The sequence below is a fragment of the Giraffa tippelskirchi genome, chromosome 9 (genome assembly GCF_054371585.1).
Source record: "Giraffa tippelskirchi isolate mGirTip1 chromosome 9, T2T-mGirTip1v1.2.pri, whole genome shotgun sequence".
Classification (NCBI taxonomy): Eukaryota; Metazoa; Chordata; class Mammalia; order Artiodactyla; family Giraffidae; genus Giraffa; species Giraffa tippelskirchi.
The window spans coordinates 20,849,465-20,865,751 of record NC_137283.1 but is presented as its reverse complement, the minus strand read 5'-3'; the positions used below and the strand labels follow the sequence as shown (position 1 = coordinate 20,865,751).

Here is a 16,287-nt window from a genome sequence, read left to right as displayed (position 1 = left end):
GGAGGTCTCACTGCCAGTGGTAGGTTGTACACAAGGCCTGTCTCTCTGAGGATTCCTGTGTGTTTCATTATTCCTGTGTGTCATTGCCATTTAACTGCTCAGCCAGAGTTGGGCTGTGAAAGTGTTAATTGCAGCTTGGGTGCTGTCAGAACTGGAGGAGAGGCTTCTCTTGTAATGGGTCCTCTTCCTGTCCCTCTCAGAGTGATAACTGAAACAGTGTCCACACAGAAGAGGACCTCACAGGGAGGCCACTGATTACCATTCGGTACAACGATCACTGGTTCCTGCCCTCTGCTGGGTCGTGAACGCCTTGAGAATCTGGGGAAAACTGAAGATATCCTCCTATTAGATCCCAAATACGTGCACAGCTTCACATACTCCCAAGCTTGTCCCGATGTAGACTGCTTCTAAAGAAATGTAACAGATATATTGAGATACAATTCATGTACCATACAACTCACCTGCTTAAAAGTGCTCAGTTCATTGATTTTTATTAGATTAGCAGAGTTGGCCAGCCATCATCAGAATAGATTTTAAGAAAAGTTTCATCACTGCAAGAAGGAGCCCTGAACCTGTTAGCCATCACTCTCATTTCTCCATGCCCCATTCCCCAGTCTTAGACTAAGCTGCCTTTTGTCTCTGTTGATCTACCTGTTCTGGACATTTCAGATAATGGAATCACATGTGGCTTTTTGTGACTGACCTCTTTCACTTAGTGTTTTTTGTTTTTTTTTTTTAAAGATTCATCCATTTTGTAGCATGTATTCATTTCATTTTATTCTTGAATAATATTCCATTGTATGGTTATGGCACATTTTATTGATTGACTTATTAATTGATGGCCATTTGGGTTATTTGCCTTTTTCTGGCTGTTGTGTGAATACATTTTCTTCTCTCATGAGTCTATAACCTAGGAGTGGAATTACTGGGTCATGTGGTAACCGTATGTCTAACCCTTTGAGGAACTTCCAGTTTTACATTTAGGGTATTGTATTCTCACCAGCCATGTCTGAGGGTTCCAATTTCTCTATGTTTCTCTCCAATGCTTGTTTATCTGTCTTTTTTTTTTTTTTTTTTTTTTTAATATTTGAGCCATCCGAGTCACTGTGCAGTGGTATCTCATTGTGGTTTTGACTTGAATCTCCCTAATGGCTAATGATGTTGATAGTCTTTTCATTTTTTCATGTGTTTATTGACCATTTGTATTGATACATCATTTTTGGAGACATATCTATTAAGATCCTTTGCCCATTATTTTTTGCGCTTAAAAATGGGTTATGTCTCTCTTCATTTTTGTATTAGTGTTCTTTATTCCAAACCCCTTACCAGGTAAGATTTGCAGGTATTTTCTCCCATTCTGTAGATTTCTTCACTTCCTTGATGGTGTCTTGTGAACCACAGAAACTTTTAATTTTTAGTTGAAGTCTAGTTTATACACTTTTTCCTTTGCTTGCTAATGATTTTGGTTTCTTAGAAACTGTTGCCTAATACAGGGTCACAAAGATTGATGCTAATGTTTTCTTCTGAGAGTTTTATAGCTTGTGCTCTTTTCATTTAGGTCTTTGATTGATTTTGAGGTCATTGAAAAAATATGGTTTGGAGTAGGATAGATAACTTTTGTAAAGTGTCCTTTCTTACTGACTCCCTAGCTAGAGATAGGGACTGAAGAATCCCGTTGCACTTCTGTTAAGTACTTTTCTGTATGTTCTCTATTCCAGAAGTTCTTGAGTGGATTTTTTTAGGCACCCGGAAGACAAGGGAATGACTTTTATTTTATTTGTGATATAAAATAGCCATCAGATATTTCATGACATTCCCATGGTGAATAGGGATCAGGCGCCAGTTGGCCACATTCCCCAATGGGTTGGAAATCCCCATGATCCCGTGGGAAGGGGAAATTTGAGCTTGGTCAACAGGTCTGCTTGCCAAACAGCTTTGGTTGGCTCTAGACCCCTGCTTCTCTATCCCCTTGATTCATTACTGTTTCTCTGTTGGAAAACATTCTTTGTGGGCAGTAGTCCATAGACACACTGACTGTAAACTCTTAAGCAAGGGAAGCCTTGTGTTCTCCCTGGAAAAAGTGTCTGGCATGGTCTCCCAGTGGGTTCATGAGTAGTTTTGATCTTGCACTTGGTCTTAGCTTCCCAAACTTTTATCTCTTCTTGCCCTTGGCCACCAACCTCACAGCCAGAAGTGAACAGGGCCTCTTATTCACTGATGCAGGGCAGTCATAAAAAACTGTTTGTAGGAGTACACACTCATTTCCCTCCATCTTAAAGTAGTGCTAAATGTTATTTTATTTTTTTGAAGATCAGAAAGTCTAGGGATAGATACATGAAAGTACCTGAAATAATACCAGTAAAGAACTTTTTATGACAGTCATTGGTTAAAAGAATCCTTCCAACCAAAATAAAAGGGATCGTGGCAAATCCTGGATATAATAAACAAGATAATAAAATTGTAATATATGCAAATGAAATGCATTAAATAAACATTACAAGAGCATCCAGCTTTGTGGCTCTTTTGAAATTGTCCTGACTTTTGAACTAAAGATTGGGGATGAAACTTTAAATGGATAGATAGAATCTCCTTGGTATTTTACATGAACTTCGACGTACAACTCTAGAATGTAATCAGTCATCCAATTAAAAGCTAAAACCCAAGCTTTGCTTAAACTTTGAGAAGAAGAAAATGAATCCGAGTTCCTCAGGGAAAAAAACTGCAAGTCTCTGTCAAGTTTCTTGTGCATGTTGTTTAATTTATATTCATGCTATTCAAAGTCAGTATCACTTGTAATGTTCAAGACAGTTAAAGTGAAGAGATGTGACTGCTTTGACATGCCCTTCCCCTTGCCTCTTTGCCAGAAACTTGGGATGCTGTTGTTTAGAATTCTTTTTAATGCAAATCAGTTCCAATCTCCCCTGTCTGCCCTGGTCCCTCCAGTATTTTAAGTTCCAACTTAAGTTTCCTATTAAAAAAAACTATATATTCCATGACTCTCTAAAGCCTCCTTAATGTCTTCCTTTAAAAGTCCTTCAGTACTTACCTTGACTGCTTCCAATTTTAATGCTTTTTAATGTACATCTCCTGTTATTACATTTGCTTGTTGTGGTTTCATCTCATCTCACTAATGCTACTGTAGATTCCTGAAGTGCATGATTACTTCTTTAAAAGAGAAGCAAATTTCAAAACATTGTAAAATGATTTATGCTCACTGTAAAAAGAAACAACGCACTACTCTATATAAAATAGATAAGTAATGAGAACTTACTATATAATACAGGGAGCTCTACTCAGTTCTCTGTTGTGACCTAAATGGGAAGGAAATCTAAAAAAGAGGAGATACGTGTGTGTGTGTACGGCTGATTCACTTTGCTGTACAGCAGAAACGAATACAACATTGTAAAGCACCTATAAGCCGATAAAAATTAATTTAAAAAATACCATAAAAGAAATAACAAAAAATATTAAAATTTTTTTTTACTATTTTAAAATATTTTAAAATCTCATGGAGAAGCAACTGAGAAGTAAAAAGAAAAAATCACATAAAATTTAACCATTCAGAGATAACTACGGAAAATATTTTGTTTCTCTGTAGCTTCAGGCAGATCTCAGGGCACACAGATAACCTGTATATTATTTATCACAAATGAATCATAAGCTATTTTTAGCATTTTTTTCCATTGAACACTATGTCCTGCTCATATTTCCAAGTAAATGAATATCAATTATAACCACTTTAAAGAGTGTACTATTCTGTCTTATATACTATAATTAACTATTTCATTACTGAAACATTGGGTAGTTCATAAGTTTTTGGGCTTCCCAGGTGGCGCTACTGGTAAAGAATCCACCTGCCAATGCAGGAGACGCGAAGATTTTACTATTATAAATAAAATGCTTTGTTGAACATCTTTCTGCTTCATTTAGTACCTGTGCTGTAATCTCTTAAAGAAGAAATATGAAAATGAGATTGGTAGGTGAAAAGATAGATGCATTTTATATGTTATACAAAGTGCCAGACTCTCTTCCAGAGTTTAAGGTGCTGACACTCTTACCATGAGTGTGTAGAACTCATCTTTCTAAGCACTGAGGGAGATCCAAACTCCAAGATCTTTGGAATATAATACAGTAAAATGATATATTGTTTTAATTTGTATTAATTGAGAAAGTTGAATATGTACTTGGATGCTTACTGGTCACTTAAGTTTCTTTATGTACTTGGATGCTTACTGGTCACTTAAGTTTCTTTATTAAATTACTGGTTTATGTACATGTTCCATTTTCATTTCCAGTAATCATGATTGTTTTTCTTACTGTTTTTCAAAATCTCTTTATATATCTGGATGAATACTCTTTTATTCTATACACTAAACTTTTATTTTCCCAGGTCAGTTTTCTTTCAATTTTTTTCATGATGGGTTTGAAAAATTTAAACTTTAAGAAATTTTTACTGTATGGAAGATGTAAAATTTAAACTATGTAATAAGATATGTCCATCTTTTACTTTTGAGGTTTAGAAATCTTGTTATGTGCTTCAAAAGACTTTCTGTCACACAAGATTATTAAATTTTTATTTATATTTTCTTTCACACATTTTATGACACCGTTTGCTTTATTGATGCATATGAGTAGTTCCATTACTGCTTTATCTCACAATAAGCACTGATAGATACTCAGTAAATACTTCCTGTTACTCTGCCTTGTGCTCAGTTTATTCTGAGATAGTCATTCATGGGATATAATTTTATACCCAGCATACCTCAGATGTTGTAGACTGAGTTCCAGGCCACAGCAATAAAGTGAATATCACAGTAGAGGGAGTCACACAAATTCTCAGGTTTCCCAGTGCAGTCATATATGAAGTGTGCAACAGCATTATGTTTAAAAAGGCAGTGTACATATCTTAATCGAAAATTACTTTATTGCCAAAATGGAATCAACAGACTTGCATGATAAACAAACTGTGAATTTGGAAGGAACACACACACACACACACACACACACACACACACACACACACACACACACACACACACACACACACACACGAAAACCATTTTGGTGTCCTTTCTTTATTCTTATAGGATGTATTTTAGGCCAGTAGCTATAGAGAACCTCAATAGTCCTGTCCCTGATCCTTTTTCCTTCCCTTTAGAAACTCCTATGTCCGGCTCCGACACCTGTGTACTAATACCTGGGTTCACAGCACAAACATCCCCATTGACAAGGAAGAAGAAAAACCCGTGATGCTGAAAGTAAGTCCACGAGTTTGGCTGCCTCTTTTGGTCTCGTGGTTCCTGATGAAAGGGCTCCTTTGAGGGCAGACGGGGGCGTATGGATCCCTGAAATAGTTGTTGATTTGGCAAGAGTGTGGTTGTGGACAAACTTGTATGTGATGAAAGAATTCTTTCCAAGGGACCTGGCTAAAGCAGGGCCAGGGCTTTGAAATAACTAGAACCTTTTATTTTATTTCATGGCTTCTGCCCTAAAGGTTGAGCAATTGTCTGGATTTCTTGTCTGTCTGGAGGCTAATTTTGGCTGAGGGAATGTTTGCTTGTGCCTTGAGGTGCATCACGTACCTAGTTGGTTTCCTCCAGTCGTTATTATTTATTTCTTCATGTATTTAAATAAGCACTTTTATTTCTCGAAAGTTCTTCCAACCTAATTTCTCTCCCCCTGAAGCCTACCCTTCCTTTCTGACCTTCTCTGGGATCATAGAGCATATATTCACAGACATAGGGTTTTTCTGTTTAAAAAATGAAATGATACTGTTACATAATACTTTTTGGTGACAGGAATATTATTGGAATTTTTTTTCTTCTATTTCCATGAACATTGTCATGTATACAGAAAAGTTGAAAGAACAGTGCAGCATCTACCCTCATAATATTCTCAGGATCGATAATTACCATATTGTATACTTGCTTTTTCCCTATGACTATATACATATGTTTTTAAATTACAAACATCTCAGATGCTCTCCGTAACAAATGAAGCTGTAGAATCATAGTACTACCCCATTTCCTGCCTTACTTTTCTTCACATTACCAACCTCTTGAGGTAACAACTGTTGACACTTTGAGGTTCATCTTTTCAGGTGTTTTCCTGTGTCCAGTTTATTTTAACAGTAAGAGAGCTCCAAGTTTTTTTAATTGCCCAGAGTTCCATAAATCCAGCATTTGAGTAATATCTTCTCCTCTCAATCCAGTAGAAAGTCAAAGTGTTAGTCACTCAATCACGTCCTACTCCTTGCGACTCCATGAACGGTAGCCCGCCAGGCCCCTCTGTCCATGGGATTCTCCAGGGAAGAATACTGGAGTTGGGTTGCCATGCCCTTCTCCAGGAGATCTTCCCGACCCAGGGATTGAACTCAAGTCTCCTGCATTGCAGGCGGTAGACTCTTCCACAAAGCCTGTCTTTCATTTCAGATTGGCACCTCTCCCGTGAAGGAGGACAAGGAAGCCTTTGCCATAGTGCCAGTCTCTCCTGCTGAGGTTCGGGACCTGGACTTTGCCAATGATGCCAGCAAGGTGCTGGGCTCCATCGCGGGCAAGCTGGAGAAGGGCACCATCACCCAGAATGAAAGAAGGTGAGGGCTCCCTGCAAGAACCGCACATGCTCGTTCTCACCCACTGTGGATTTTTAAATCCCTGGCAGAGAGAGAAGTGCTCTGGGGAAGAGCGCCAGGCCTTAGCACTTATGGGTGGCTTCAACTTGCGGTTTTCAAGAAACAGTTAACTTTGTCTCACTATTCTGAAGGTCTCTAAATAGTAAAGATCTCCTTCCTTCTCTGTTTTCCTGCCTCCGGCTTGGTCTTTGGAACTATCTTACTAAATATCAGTGGTGGAGGTTATGTGTGTTGGTTGCTCAGTCGTGTCCGACTCTTTGCAACCCCGTGGCCTGTAGGCAGCTAGGCTCCTCTGTCCATGGGGTTCTCCAGACAAGAGTATTAGAGTGGGTTGTCATTTGCTTCTGCAGGGGATCTTTTCTACCCAGAGATTGAACCAGGGTCTCCTGCATTATCCGAGATAAAATGTAATGTCTAATATTTTGTGAAAGTGATAATCTTTTTGTGGACAGTGAAATATTGTCTCTGTTTCACTCTTACTGGTAATTGTCCTTAAGTGACAATTTCAAGGAAACTGGGTAGAATGGGTTTGCTTCTGTGTGACTGGTGCCTTAAGCCCGAAAGCTTCCATGGTGGTTTTGATTCTGTTAAACAACAAACACTTCCCATGTCTAATTGCTTCTTTCCTCCTAAGATCTGTAACCAAGCTGCTGGAAGACTTGGTTTACTTCGTCACTGGCGGAACCAATTCTGGTCAAGATGTTCTTGAAGTGGTCTTCTCCAAGCCCAACAGAGAACGGCAGAAGCTCATGAGAGAACAGAATATTCTCAAGCAGGTCAGTGAGAGGTGACATACTGGGTTGGCTCTAGGAAAGAAGAATCCATGTTATCACTGGTCTTATAGAGGAATGTAGATGATTTCTACTGGGGAGGCTTGATCTATTGACTGAAAAAAAAAAAAAAAAGACAATTTTTTAGAGCAGTTTTAAGATCACAGCAAATGTGAGTAGAAAGAATTCCCATACCTCATACACACCTACAGCTTCCCCTGTTAGTAGCATCCCCACCAGAGGGGTACATTTGTTACAACTGATGAAACTACATTGACATACCACAATTGCCCAAAGTGTCTAGTTTCCATTAGGGTTCACTCTTGATGTCGTAGATGCTGTGAGTTGGAACCAGTGTATTACCATATGATCCATCATTATCATATCATCTAGTTTCATCACCCTAAAAATCCTCTCTGCTTTGTCTGTTTGTCCCTCCCTTTCCCCCAATCCCTGGCAACTAGCCATTGATCTTTTTATTGTCTCCATAGTTTTGCCTTTTCCAGAACATCATATTTTAACAGTTAGAATCATACCCTATGTACCTTTTTCAGATTGGCTTTTTTTCACATAGTAAATTTCCTTCATCTTTTCACAGTTTGATAGTTCACTTGATTGTTAACACACATATTGAATATCAGCTGTGCGAAAATTTACCTTTTGGAAACGCCAACAAGAATTGCAGTTGACAGCTTTATTTTCCTCACAAATAATATCAAGGGCAGTGCCTCCTTAAGATTATTTAATGTATCTGGGAGATTTGGAGTGTGTGATAAACTCAGAAGGCCTTTAGAGGCTCTTATAAGTACCACTATAAATCACCAAAATCTTTCCATAAAGAATGATTGGAAAATGAAGTTAGCCCACAGAAAATACATATATGATGTAATTTGGTATAAATTTAAATAAACTAGAGTAGAAGGGAATTAGAGGGAGGAAAGTAACAAATCTAAGGTAGATGAAGCACGCAGAAATGTATACCATATAGTTCTCTAAAACTGTTGGAGACGGGGCCGCAAGCTTGGCTTGGAAATTGCTGGCTACTAGAGCCGAAAGAAAAACACGTTAGTTATAAGTCCTATAGTTATCTATAGGAACTTGGATTTGAGACTTCTTTCTCCTTTTAAACTATGGTTGTACCAAATTCATTAATACTCCATCCTGTTTCAACAACAGTTTCAAATCTTGAAATGAATTATGCCCTGCCGTTTAATGTGATGACTCCCAAGTTAGACCTCTGGCTTAATGCTCATGCTGTTTTACACAATATTGATTCCTATAGGGTCTGAAACTGTGATTCAGTGGAGGGGCCTTTGTTCAGCACTTGTGGTGAGCACTGTACTTATGACCTGACAGTTACTATCTACTTGCATCATTATAACACTCTTGTGAGCTAGATATTATTCTCTCTATATTACTGCTGGGAAAACTGAAGGTTACCTTGACCGTGATGTATACCTGTAGAAAAATAATAAAGAAGTATAATTTTGACCTAGAATCTACTGATTCCAGAGTCTGTGCTCTCAAGCACTGCTGGGAACACCACATTTTCAAGTATTTGAGGACCAGTTACGTTCAGGAAGACTGAGTTTAACGAGGAGCCTGTCCCAGTTGATGGAATGAACACAGATTTCAGGTTCATGATCATTTAGATAGAGAGACTTTCCTGTGTAGTCCACCCACCCTTGAGATTCTGTTCTTTCCACAGGGAGGCTTGGCCATTAAAACAGTAGGTGATGGCAGTTTTCATTCTTTTCACAAACAGATCTTCAAGCTGTTACAGGCCCCATTCACAGACTGTGGTGATGGCCCAATGCTGCGTCTGGAGGAGCTGGGAGACCAGCGGCATGCGCCCTTCAGACACATCTGCCGCCTCTGCTACCGGGTCCTGAGACACTCCCAGCAGGACTACAGGAAGAACCAGGTGGGCACTGAGGACCCTGGGAAGTGCCGGACAGCTTCCTCCCTTGGGTTCACGTACCTTCCTCAATGAGTTTTAAGTGTCACATGTATATATTTATTTAGTGGCTAGAGACTAGTTCATTGTTCGGTTTGCTCTTCAAAAGGGAAACAGGTATTTTTGCAAGCCTGGGAAGATGCGTGAGTGAGTTGAGAAGGATACATCAAAATTCTCCTTCTACAGCATCCTTGGAATGAGATTTTTTTTCCCCTGAGGTTGATATTACAAGTATAGTATTTTTTTTAACTTTTTATTTTATATTGGATTATAGCTGATTAACAGTGTTGGGATAGTTTTGGGTGGGCAGCAAAGGGACTCAGCCATACATGACATGTACCCATTCTCCCCCAAACTCCCCTCCCATCCATTCTGCCACATAACATTGAGCAGAGTTCCCTGTGCTAGACAGTAGGTCCTTGTTGGTTATCCATGTTAAATATAGCAGTGTGTACATGTACAGTATTTCTTATGGCACATTCCTGGAAGGTGTAAGGGTTCAATGGTTCCATGTGCTTTTATTGGAAATGGAGTGAAATCTTTTCTTCCTGCCCCATCCATACCCTCCATCTCTGCTGGTAACTTCCTCTTTGTTTTGGTTCTGGCTCGTGTTTTAGACATTCTAAGTCATCATCTATTGTCATGACACTAAACACACAAACACAAACAATATAGTCTGTCTATGAATTAAATATTTAAACCTCTGTGAGGGTTCCAAACAACTGGAGATGCTGAGGAATCAGTATGTCAGTGGTTGTTAACTGGGAGCAATTTCGCCAACACCCCATCCCGCCCCAGGACAGGGGGACATGTGGAAATGTCTGGAGATGCTATTGAGTGTCACAACTTGGGAATGCTACTGGCATGAAGTGGATAGAGGCCATGGATGCTATTTAACATCTGGGCAAGCCCAGCCCAGTCCCCCCACCCCCCACCAAAGAATTATCCGGTCCAAGAAGTCAGTAGGTACTGCTGAGGTCGAGAAACCCCGCGTTCCATAAACTACTGTAAGTGCACAGTGATACTTCTTATAATACAGACTCCAGTCCCTGCTGTGTGTTACAAAAGGTTTGGTTTTTAAGCTTTGACTGCCATTATATCTGTCCTTTAAATTTAAACTGTTCTCTGTAGTGAAAGTTTTTCGTGTGTCATCATAAAGACAGTGTTGGTCCTAAGCACCCCTCTGAAGTATTAGATACAACTTCGTTAGCAAGTATTGGGCTGGCCAGAAAGTTCGTTTGAGTTGTGCATAAGATGTTGTGAAAAACCCGAACAAACTTTTGTCCAACCCAGCATTTCTAAATCATTCACTTTGCCTTTGCTGCTGTTTAGATATAAAGCATCACACGCTGGTGATGCTTCGTTCATTCATTAGCATAGGTTGCCACTGGGCACTACGGTTGGTTTAAAGCCACCTCTTGTGTGTGAGTACCGTACTTACACCATACTAGTGCTAGAGAGAGTTTATTCTCTTCCCATGAGGATGCGGCAGAATCTATAATGTGTGCCAGGACGTTTTGCTTGTACATCAGAGGACTAGACCAGTCCTTCTTGTTGCTGTTGGTGTGGGTGTCTTGGCTTGGTCGTTTATGGACCCTGTGCCATTTGGCAGTAGTACTGACATCTCCCTGGGGGCTGATGAATTCTCAGACACGCATCCTTACTGAGTAAGGGCTGAAAAGCGGCCCGAGTCCACTCTGTTAGTCCTTAAGTCACTTTTGAGATTTTGAAATTAATGAATTAAAATGAAACCAAGTTTCAGGGGCCTTTTGAACTTTGAGCAAGCAGTCTATCTTGGACAGGGAAAATATCTTTGAATAACAACAAAGTATTTATAAGAGGCTTCCTGACATTCTCAAATATTTCTATGGGACATCATGTCTGATCCCAAAAGAGAAGTCAGAGATGTTTTCATATGTTCTGTGAATGTAATTGACTGGTTTATATATTCCTGGGCTTCCCTGGTGGTTCAGCTGGTAAAAAATCTTCCTGCAAAGCTTGAGTCCTGGATTCAATCCCTGAATTGGGAAGATCCCTAGGAGAAGGGAACGGCTACCCACTCGAGTGTTCTGGTCTGGAAAATTCCATGGACTGTGTAGTCCAAAGAGTCACAAAGAGTTCAATTCAACTGAGTGACTTTCACTTCACTTCTTCACATATTTCTAACTACCCACTGACTTGAATTTTCATCCCAGATAAGGAAAACACAATGGAGTAATAACATTGTTCAAAATATCCAGGTAGACTTAACCATGTTTATTCAGCAACACAGGGCAGTGAGGCACAGTTTAATCCTCTTGAATGAGTAATAACATCAGAGCTGGAAAACAACTCTTGACCTTTAGAAAAATAAGTCACCACGTTAAAATTTATACTGTGGACTTAATAAAATGCCCACCTGTAAATACAGGATATGTTACTTAGTGATACCTGTTTGGCAGGTTTAGTAAACTAAAGGATGTGAGAGGGTTTGCGGCTGTCAGCCTGGGTTGGGAAGTTGGGGAAGGACGCTCCCCTGTGATTTTCCTCAAGGGGAGTAGTTTTCCTCGGGGGCTGCTATCCCTTCCCTTACTCTGCGCCTCACCACACTGTCTCCAGCCCTCCTTGCTTACCTCTCTCTCCTCCCTTCGAAGGAGTACATAGCCAAGCAGTTCGGCTTCATGCAGAAGCAGATTGGCTACGACGTGCTAGCCGAAGACACTATCACGGCCCTGCTGCACAATAATCGCAAACTCCTAGAAAAACACATCACCGCTGCGGAGATCGACACCTTCGTCAGCCTGGTGCGGAAGAACAGGGAGCCCAGGTGAGGCGGAGGTGGGGTTGATCGGCAGAAGGTGTCTCTGTATTTACGATGCAGGCACTGAGCTGGTCACTTTATTTTGTTTTTTTTTTAACTAGATGCCCTTTGTTTGGACCTGCTAGGCCCCAGGTCTTGATTGAGCAGGTCTTGAGAGGCACTTTGAGTCATGGAAAGAGCGTGGTATGGAAATGAGACCAGGGTAGAATCCTGGCTCCGGAGTTTACCAGCTGGTGACCTTGAGCTTTAACCTCCTCGTCTGCTAGATAAGTTGTTATGAAAATTATATGAAGATGAATACATGTGAAGTGCTTGGCATTTATATATAAGTGACAGCTATTGACCCCTCATTCACTTTGTAGCACCCTGTGATGACCAGTTAGAACTCCCCCAAACACCAGTAAGTCTTTTGCACACATAGTTGTTACCTGAGTGGGTGTATTCACAGTAGTGACTTCTGTCAGATAGTGAATTCTGTCAGATCCCACCCTCCTGTACACTTTCTTCTTTCCTTTCTTCTCCTTTTAATTAAGATCCACCTCATGTCAGGGGAAGTGGGAAATAGTTTACAATGTGGATACTAGAACCAGGGACGCTAGAGAGTTGAAGGTGTTATTATGAAACTGACTCCTCCCACCTATAAAAACAACTAACATCTTATGGACCCTTCTCATATGCCAGGGACTGAACTGAGTAAGCACTTTACATGAATTAGTAGGTTATCCATTTTTATTGATGAGAAAACCAAAACATGGTTAGGTTAAATAATTTTCCCCAAATAACAATACATATCAGAATGTAGCGAGATAAGAACCAGAACCAGGATTCTAATTGAGGCCTCAGACATCAGACCTCTCCCCACTCTGGGTACCCAGGATCATCGCCATGTCTTCCTTAGGTGATCTTTCTTGATTGGTTCCTCTGTTCATTTTTACCTCATCACCACTTCCTCACAACAGTCACTCCCATCCTTCTTTTGCTTTTCTTTCTTTCTTTCTTTCTTTTCCCCTCCTTCCTTCCCTCCTCTGCTCTCTCCCTCCCTCCTTTCTCTTTCCCTTCCCTCACTCCCGTGTCTGGGTAACTGGTGGTACCGTGGACACAGACACTAAATCCCAAAGCCTGTCTGACTTGTGGTAAAGGTAGCTTGGGTCTATCCTCTGGAGGCAGAGCCACGTCCGCAAGACCTAACCCTTGCTCTGGCTACAAAAAGCATTTGGTTTGGTTTCTGTTTCTGCACAGATTCTTAGATTACCTCTCTGACCTCTGCGTGTCCATGAACAAATCCATTCCGGTGACTCAGGAACTGATATGTAAAGCCGTGCTGAATCCAACCAATGCCGACATCCTCATTGAGACCAAGTGAGTGGGGGTCGGGGAGTGAATATAAAGGGGAGAACGGGATTTAGATGGAGAGCGTGTGCCTCAGTGGTTGTCTGTGCCTTGGAGAATTAAACCAAGCCCCTTCGTTTCTGAAGTCAGGTTGGCTGGCCTTTGATTATCTTCTTGCTAACCATCTTGATTAGAGGCGTTACTGGATTTGCTTTTGCTGTGGTGACCTCCTCTGTATGGTGATGTCATTTACTTTGCTTACTGATTTGAAAGTGATGTGGGCTACTAGGGAGCATCTTACACACCCTTGGTTTCATTTTATGAGTTGAAAGTTCTCCAGTTAGGATCATCAGGTTTAAATTTTTAAGGAGGTAATTCATTGTCAATATTAAGACATTGTAGGGAAGAGCTTGTGAAATTACCGCTATTCAAAAAGCGTTCATTGGTCCAGAGAAGTTTGGAAAGTAGTAGTTGCTTCATTTGTAACAGGGGAGCATATACTGCCAGTAACATATAAATGTTCAAAAAGAAATGTTTTTTAAAAACACTAAATTATGCTCTAAACTTGTGATTTTGAGGGGGGCGAGTCTCATGCATAACTTAATTTTGAGCTTGGGCTGAATGCTGACTTTCTCAACCTTGCTTGGCCTTTGAGATTTGGGGCCAAGCAGTTCTGTGCTGTGGGTGCTGTGCATTGAAGGAAGAACACACAGTCTTCTGTGTGTACGTATCAGGTGCCAAGAGTACCTCACCCATTTAGTTGGGATAACCAAAGATGTCTCTGGATGTTTCCAAGCATCCCCTGGGGAGACACAGTCGCCTTAGTGGGGCACACCTGAGCTGAAGTATATGAAGAAGTCGATGTTTATCTCTCCCTGTGGTTCTGCCAAAAGGAGAAACAAAGTGGCTTTCTGTGTGTATGTGCTGAAAGCACAGCTGGAGTTCAACGCACGAATATAGTTGCTCAGCGATGAGCGAGGATTTCAGACATAATGAGTTTTCCCGCCTCCTACGTTTTCAGGTTGGTGCTCTCCCGTTTTGAATTTGAAGGCGTTTCTACCGGAGAGAACGCTCTGGAGGCAGGAGAGGATGAGGAAGAAGTATGGCTCTTCTGGAGGGACAGCAACAAGGAGGTTCGCAGTAAGAGTGTCAGGGAGCTGGCACAGGATGCCAAGGAGGGCCAGAAGGAAGACCGAGACGTCCTTGGCTACTACAGGTGCGCGGGCCTGTGCACAGGCGTCCTGTGATGTCCTCTCATGAGACAGTCCATCAGAAAGATAAATGTGTATTTCAGGGCTTTGTAGAGTGTAAGCTGTCATCGATACTTACATTGTAGGGCAGTGATACCTGGGCGTGGCTTGGTCACAGGAAGCTGAGTGGTTGCATCAGCCCCCGCTCACAGTTGTTAGTCCCTACACAGTGTAGCACGTGGATGTAGTTTGTAGTGGTATTGAGTCAGGCTGTGGGGTCACCTCTCTACATACTGACTTTTTAAAAAACTTTACATTTTATGTTAGAGTATAGCTGATTTATAATATGAGAGTTGCATCACTGTCAGGGACTCAGCCATACATGTACGTGTACCCACTCTCCCCCAAACTCCCCTCCCATCCAGGCTGCCACGTAGCATTGAGCCGAGTTCCCTGTGCTAGACAGTAGGTCCTTGCTGGTTAACCATGTTAAATATAGCAATGATACATACTAACTTTTTGACTTTGGACCAGTTATCCACCTCTATGTCCCAGTTCCTTTACCTGCAAAACAGAGACAATAATGCCAACTTCATAAACTTACAGGCAGAGCTAGGAAATCTGTATGTGTGTACGCACATCTGTGGATGTCTCTGTCTGCGTACACACACACATTTGTTTCTGTATTAATGTATATGAATGTAATAAAAACCATGAGTTCACATCATTGCTTTCAACTCCACTCCATCACCATAGGGTTATTCTCATCTTCGCCCTCTGTATTCACAACTCCTTCCTTGGACGGCGAGAGCCTGGTGGTTCTGTCCCTGCCGTGTTGATTGGTTTCCACCTCCATCCTGGTGTTTCCTTGGTCCCAGCTGTAAGACCTGTTGACTCTGCCATCTCAAGGGAAGGGAACCAGTAAACACTTTAAAAAGAAAAAAAAGCAGGAGATGGTTGGAGAAGTGCTAGCAGCATTTTTTAATAAAAACAAAACTTTGCAGTTCCAGTGCCCTCTGTGACCCTCCTGTATTTTGTTCTCTCCATTCACGCAGATGGTGGGTGACCTTCCACACTCTATGTGTGGTTATATTTTACATTTCTGTGCATTCATAAATAACACATAGTATTTTATTAAGCCTTAAAATTTTATATAAACGGTTCCATACTCTTGAGTTTTGCTCTGAAACCTGCCCTTTTTATGCAATACTGTGTCTGAAATGGATTCATGCTAATGGTGATAGGTCCATTTCTTTAATTTTGACTGCTGAATGTTATTCCATTTATTACTATGCCAACATTATCTTTTCTCTTTGAATTCATTGTGTGCCACAATTTAGTTTTTCGTATCAGGGAACATCATTGTTCAAACTGGTGCGTGTGTGTAGGAATTTCCATTCCATACCAGGAAATTATGAGTTTGGGGCGTATGCATATTTTAAACTCATTAAGCAAACAATCCTAAATTGGATATTTTGGTGCAGACTCTCACCAGTTGTAAATGAGAACTTTTGTTTCTCTTTGTCTTTGCTCTCTCTGAATATTGTGATACTGTTTAATTTTTGTTGATGTTATGAGCATGTAATAGACCAAGTTTGGAACTTCATAGA

At 40.8% G+C, this 16,287-nt stretch overlaps 1 protein-coding gene across 3 annotated transcripts in view; it reads left to right on the top strand.

Annotated features, from left to right (window-relative positions):
* ITPR1 (inositol 1,4,5-trisphosphate receptor type 1) overlaps positions 1-16,287 on the top strand; it is a 324,295-nt gene that overhangs the window by 131,380 nt on the left and 176,628 nt on the right. For all 3 annotated transcript variants that reach the window (XM_081528188.1, XM_081528187.1, XM_081528186.1), the window contains 7 exons: positions 5,159-5,258; positions 6,432-6,592; positions 7,266-7,407; positions 9,167-9,325; positions 11,992-12,164; positions 13,398-13,517; positions 14,509-14,703. In XM_081528188.1, the coding sequence (XP_081384314.1) occupies positions 5,159-5,258; positions 6,432-6,592; positions 7,266-7,407; positions 9,167-9,325; positions 11,992-12,164; positions 13,398-13,517; positions 14,509-14,703 (1,050 nt within the window). The remainder of the gene's footprint in view (positions 1-5,158; positions 5,259-6,431; positions 6,593-7,265; positions 7,408-9,166; positions 9,326-11,991; positions 12,165-13,397; positions 13,518-14,508; positions 14,704-16,287) is intronic.